Here is a 6,146-nt window from a genome sequence, read left to right as displayed (position 1 = left end):
TGGTCTGACGGAGGATTCTAGCTGTTCTACAGTCCTAGATCTTCTTCGCTGGATTTTTTTGTTGGATATGAGCAGATGTTCTTCTAAAAGCTGTGTCTAATTTTCTACTTTAATGGAGTCTTTCCAGATGTGCAAGCTGCCCCTGTCAGAGGAAGTAATGCAGCATTTGTGGATGAACTGTGTGACAATGATCTGGAGAAGTGTTCCTGAGTCCAGAACAGAACCAGACCTGGTTTAAATGCAGTGGCCCCTGAGGGCCCGAAGATCACGACCATCCAGTGTTGACCTTCAGCCTCGTCCTTTGAGCTCAGAGGTTTCTACAGATTCTTCTAATCTGATGATGGCGGGAGATTCAAAGCCTTCATCATTTTTAGTTGAGGAACATTTTTCTAAAGTTCTGATGTCCACCATGCTCCATAAGGAATTAAATATGGATTTTAAGATTTAAAAATGACTGCGTTCAGTTCATACTTCACATTTTACACAACGTAGAACTGCAGTTTTACAGAAAGGTGCAAAAACCGCTGCTGCACTTACATTTGAGAAGATTGTTTCTTTTTTCAGTGGAACTCATCTCCTGAGGCAAGTCTGAAACTTCTGCAACACGAAAATACATTCAGTGTTTGCTGTAAAACGCATTCAGAGATAAACAAAAAAACTGTCTACAATTTTGTTGAAGCCACAACAGCGGTCAAAATACACATTTTTAATGTTTTTGATTAAATTTGTTTTACAAGTGTAACATCTTAAAAAAATAAAAAAACAATATGTGGAAGTTTGCTTCTAAAAGTCACTGTTTTGTAATAAATGAGAATAATCAGCAGTCTGGTTTTGTTGGCAACAATTACAAGACGTTTGTTTACATTCAAACATTAACAGTTAAAGATAAAACTGGGTTTTTATTACTTTAACCCCCCAAAGGTCATTTAATGTAGAAATCATTGAAGAAACATGAAAATTCTAATGAAAAGTCACGTATTATGACAGCTATTATGGCTTTAAGGAATAAAAAAACAAGAACTTGGACGAGCTAAGGTAAATGTGTGGATCTGGTTTCCACCTGGATCCTCTTTGGGTTCTGCTGCAGCAGGACGTCCTCTGGGTTGGGGTTTCCGTTCAAACTCCAACAGGTTATCCAGGGATTTGTTAAACTTCTTATTTCCAAAGTTTTCAGTGTACTGGGGAGGATTTTTGGTGTTTTCTAAAGGAAATAATAAAATGAAAAAAAAAAAACCCAACAGTTTGCAAACTATAGTTAAAACACAAACATTAAATCCTAACGTCATTATTAACAACAAACTACAGAAAATGTCTTTCCTGCAAAAATGCAGTGTGAATGCTTTTTGCAGAAGAACTTGATGAAAAACAGCAGAAATTAGCTGAAATGGAAGAACAAGCCTAATTTACCAGAAGAACGTAGAAAGAACACATATTTGCTGAATTAGGTTTAAATATGCAGAAATGAGCATAAAAATCTAAAAAGTATCTGAAAAGGCAGAAAGAAGCAGAAAGAGCTGAAATGAGCTAAAAAAAAGTGGAATTAGCTAAAAAAAGAATAACATAAAACAGCTAAATATGGTAGTAGCTGAAATAACTGAAACTAGCAGAAATAGGCTGAAAGTAGCAGAAGTTACCACAAAACTTGAATTTATCAGAAAACAGCTGAAATTAGATAAAAAAAATTGCTAATAGTTAGCTGAAAAAGTAGGACAAGCTTAAATTAGCATAAAAAGCAGAACAAACACATTAGTCTTAAAGAAGCAGAAATGAGCACAAAGAATTGGAAATTACCTGAAAAAGGCAGAAATTTGCCAAAAACAGCTCAACGTAGCTAAACATGCAGAAATAAGATTAAATTACCAGAATGAAGTGGAGAGAATACATTTTAGCTAAATTAGGCTGAAAAATGAAACAAACAAAAAAAATAGTGCAAATAATGAGGAATTTGCTGAAAATTTTTTTAAAATAAACACAAAAACAACTAAATAGTAGCTGAAAAGGCAGAAACTTGCAGAAATAAGCTGAAAGAAGCATAAACTGAAATTAGCAGAAAAAAGTTAGAAGAACCACAAAACTGTTGTAGTTGGCAGAAAATATCTGAAAGGAGCTGAACAGCTGAAAAAAAAATAGCTGAAACTAGCTGAAAGTAGCTGAAAAAAGTTTAAATTCGCAGTAGGAAGCTGAAAGAAGCTGAAGCAGAGCAAACTGTGAAAGGAGCAGTAAAAGGTTGAACACACATCTAAAGATATGAAGGATGGAAAATGAGCTCAATTCATTTTCTATGAGAAAAAAAAATGGAGAAAAAGGCTAAATATTTCAAAAAGCTAAAGTTGCACCAATACCAAAAGCTAAAGCACCCTTCTCCTGAACGAGCTGAACGCTTTGATTTATGATCTGTTGAAATGGCACAAAAACTGTGGAACGAGAAAGATGCAGAAAAACACACATCACAACAGAGTGAATGCTTCATAAACATTCACACAAAAATAAATTACTGAGGTGACTTTTTTGATACTTGGAATTGCTTTAAGATAGTAAAATTTACTTTGGAAGTGGCTCTGCTCCAAGTAGCCATAATTAGGTTCTCAGTCTGAGAGGACCCCGTTTTTTTTTTTTTTTTGCTGTTTAAACAACTCAAATTTGTCAAATTTCATAATAGTTTAGGCAAAAAATTATCATTACCCAAGGCTGAACAATAATGTTTTTGCCCGTGTCTGTGTGTTAGCAAAATATCCCAAGAACCAGTTGATGAATTTAATGAAACTCTTTGAGCAATCATCAGAAGTTAATATCTACCTTTGGAGTCAATCCAATTCAAGATGGCTGCCACAGCCAACACAAGTCAAATAAAAATGGCTACGGTTCAGTCGCTTTTACAGATAATGAGCTAAACTTTAGCGTGGTAGTAGCCGAGTCCCAAATTGCCAACAATCAGATTAAAAACGAAAACATTTGCCGCCAAACCAGCTCTGTTCGGCAGCGTGGGACAGAAACCTGATGTTCTTACTCTGCGGTTTCTTCTTCTGGCCCGCTGCGGGTCCAGGTCCTGGACTGTGGGACCTGGGGAATCTCGGAGGAGCCTGAGGAAACTTTGACTCTGAAAAAACACAAAAAGAACTGAAGTTTTTTTTAAAGTTCCTTATCTTCTGCATGTGAAGCCCGTGTTTGACAGACCTGGCTCTGGATAGTTCCCGGGACTCGTCGGCATGTACCCGGAGGCCGACGCTGCTCGTTCACCTGAAAACGAGACCGAAGTTTAGTTCATCTTTTCACCAACGTAAATTTAAACATCTCAAATCCCCGCGGCTTCAAATCAGAACACCGGTTCAAACATGGCTTTTTGATTTGGATTTCTGCTTCCACCACTCCCCAAAGCAAACCACTCACCCGCTGCTAAAGTGACTGAATGACTTTCTGCAATAAAATCGAACATTGATTTTTAAACGACTTTCTCGGTGCATCGACAGACGTCGTCTCTACTGGTCCGTGTGTTTGCGGTTGTCACCTCTGAGGAGTATCGGTGTTCTGTTCTCGACGGGCTGCTTCAGGAGCTGCAGCAGGAAGTTCTTCGTGGACGCAGCAAACGCCTCTGACTGCATCACCTTCTTAGAGTCCAGGTTGATCCGAGGGGTGTAGGGGTCAAAGTTCACGGCTTGGGGGAGGTAAAATGAAGCCTGGCAGGAGGAAAAACTGTTTTATTATTGCAAAATTATGACATTCAAATTAAAATGCATTCAGTAAATCACGTCTTCTTCGCTGCAGTTTCATCTCATTTATGCACTTTTGTTTGGGCAGAAATGATTAATTATTTAAACTAATTTTCATCCAATGTTTGCACGCAAATAAAAATCTTAAATGCAGTCATTCTGTATGAATTGATGCCGTTTTCTTCCTATTTTTGAATATTTTTCTCATAGAGAAAATGGCAATGTGTTCAACATAACGGTACTTCTCCCAGCTATTTAAATGCCAACAATGGTGTACCACAAGGCTCCGTCTTAGGACTCACTAGGGCTGGACAATAAGTCGATACAGATATACTTTTATCCAATAACGGTGATATGAGTTTTAAGCACATTTTCGATATTTCAATAGGATTACAGCGTTTCACTGACGCGTTTCTTTTGCTGTTCGGGTTGAAGCGGCCGCTGCAGTTTCAGCCCGAACAGAAAAAGCTGCGGCACAACTATGTAAGTGCGCGGTGACGTAGATGTTACGCAGCAAACGTCTGCGTGGGCTAGGTTATGTTGTTGTTTAAAGTTAAAACTATTAATATTGACAACAAGTTGTGAATTTTATTTTATGGTGATTTCAAAAATTTTTGAAGGCTAAATACAAATAAAAGCTGAACGTTAATTTGTACAGTTTTTCTGCTTTTATATTGTTTATATCGATATCGAATTATATCGTTATGACCAAAATTAAGAAATATATCGTGATAAAAGTTTTGGCCTTGTCGTCCAGCCCTAGGACCTACCCTCTTCAAATCTACATAAAACATGTAGATCGGAGCATCCCTGGTGCATCCTTACATTTCTACGCCAACAACACAGTGGTTTATTGCCGAGCTAGAACAGCTGCTAAAGTTTTCCAGTGTGCATTCGACATCACCCAGTCAGATTTGTTCCGTCTCAAACTGGTGCTAAATGCTGATAAAACCAAAAGGATGTTGTTTTCAAACAGGGAGTTGATATTAATAACCGTTAAATGTATTTATTGAACACTCGTGCAGTGATTTTGAACACATTCTTAAATAGTTTGTGCATCGTGAAGAAGACACCTGGCTGTTTTGACGGTTCTGTTTGGATCATGTGGAAAGGATCATAAGTCTGATGAAGAGGCGTCCCACCTGTAAGAAGGCCTGGGTTTGGGACTGGCTCAGCAGCTGATGGATCTCCTCTTTAGCTTTGCTCATCTTGTCAACGTTCTCGACAAACTTCGCCATGAGCCCTCTGATTTTGGTCTGCCCGATCTCGGCCTCCCGGTCGATAGACTTCAGAGCTTCTTGCTCCTCTCGGGCAAACATGTCCTGTATGTACTGGTACTCCGCCGACACGGCTTTCTTCCTGTTGATGGCTGAATCCTGGTGACGACAAACTCGAGACTTGATTCTAAACGAACAGCATGCATCATTTATTTCAGTTCTTCAACCCCCCCTCAGATACGAACCTTTAGCCTTTTCTCAGAGTCCTTCATCAGACAAAGAACAGTCTCGTTCTTTGACATTTTTCCATCCAAAAAACTCAACTTGTCTCTCAGGTCAGACTGTAAACAGAAAAAAAACCACATTTAATTAGAAATAAAGGTCCAGTTTGTAGAGTCACTTCTGACAAGTAGAACAGGGAATTAATGTAAACCTTAACGTTTTTGATGGAAGACATCCAAGTGGATAGAAGAACAGGGGTTGTTTTTTTTTTGCTTGTAGCGCTGTGACAGATTGTGGCGAAAGGAGGGAGCAATTTTATCCATGAGGGGGTATAATGGAGGCCTTGGCTACCACAGATTAATCTTCGGGCACCCCAGTCGTTTGAATAAACTATAAATTCAAGCACTATAAAAAATTTAAAAAAATCTCCATACCTGCAAACTCAAGGGATGAAAAAGAGGACAAATCTAGTGCCCATAGTGATGTTGGTGTGAGGGGAGGGGGTTCCCTGTCTCCCCCCCCACCCTTGGAAGATTTTTTTTATTTTTAACAGGGAAATTAAGCATTTGGATATAATCCAAGAAGAAAATTAAGGGAAAACACAACATGCTTCAGGTAAAAAAGACATTTACTAACATCCTAATAAGTTCTTATGGCTCGTCAACCAAAAAAATAAAAAACAAACAAGCAGCAACAGCAGCAATCCAACCAGAGCAAACCAACAAAGTCCATGCTCAATAATCCAGGTATACAATCCAACAATTATTCAGTCAGGTCATCTGGACAGTTTCTTTTTTTTTTGTGCTGAAACGTTTCACCTTCCATCCAGAAGGCTTCATCAGTCAAGGAAACAACACAAAACTGATTCTTCCCCTAACAGCTTACTCCAAAGTGGAACAAACCAGTTATGTTGGTGCTAAGATGGTCTCTTTGGCACGCCCCCTCCTCTGGTACCGGCCCTCTCCCTCGTCGACAGTCATGTCAAACTGGTTCAAAACCA

The 6,146-nt window shown here is 38.7% G+C and overlaps 1 protein-coding gene across 1 annotated transcript in view; it reads right to left on the bottom strand.

Annotated features, from left to right (window-relative positions):
* Positions 1-998: 998 nt before the first annotated feature.
* Positions 999-6,146, bottom strand: part of LOC119423043 (E3 ubiquitin/ISG15 ligase TRIM25) — a 9,856-nt gene continuing 4,708 nt past the window's right edge. The window contains exons 3-8 of the mRNA XM_037690451.1: positions 5,170-5,265; positions 4,850-5,083; positions 3,506-3,674; positions 3,175-3,237; positions 3,008-3,097; positions 999-1,201 (exon numbers count right to left, since the gene is read on the bottom strand). Of these exons, the coding sequence (XP_037546379.1) occupies positions 999-1,201; positions 3,008-3,097; positions 3,175-3,237; positions 3,506-3,674; positions 4,850-5,083; positions 5,170-5,265 (855 nt within the window). The remainder of the gene's footprint in view (positions 1,202-3,007; positions 3,098-3,174; positions 3,238-3,505; positions 3,675-4,849; positions 5,084-5,169; positions 5,266-6,146) is intronic.

The sequence above is a fragment of the Nematolebias whitei genome, chromosome 16, assembly GCF_014905685.2.
Source record: "Nematolebias whitei isolate Nwh7 chromosome 16, NemWhi1, whole genome shotgun sequence".
NCBI lineage: Eukaryota > Metazoa > Chordata > Actinopteri > Cyprinodontiformes > Rivulidae > Nematolebias > Nematolebias whitei.
This window is presented reverse-complemented; position numbering and strand designations above follow the sequence as displayed.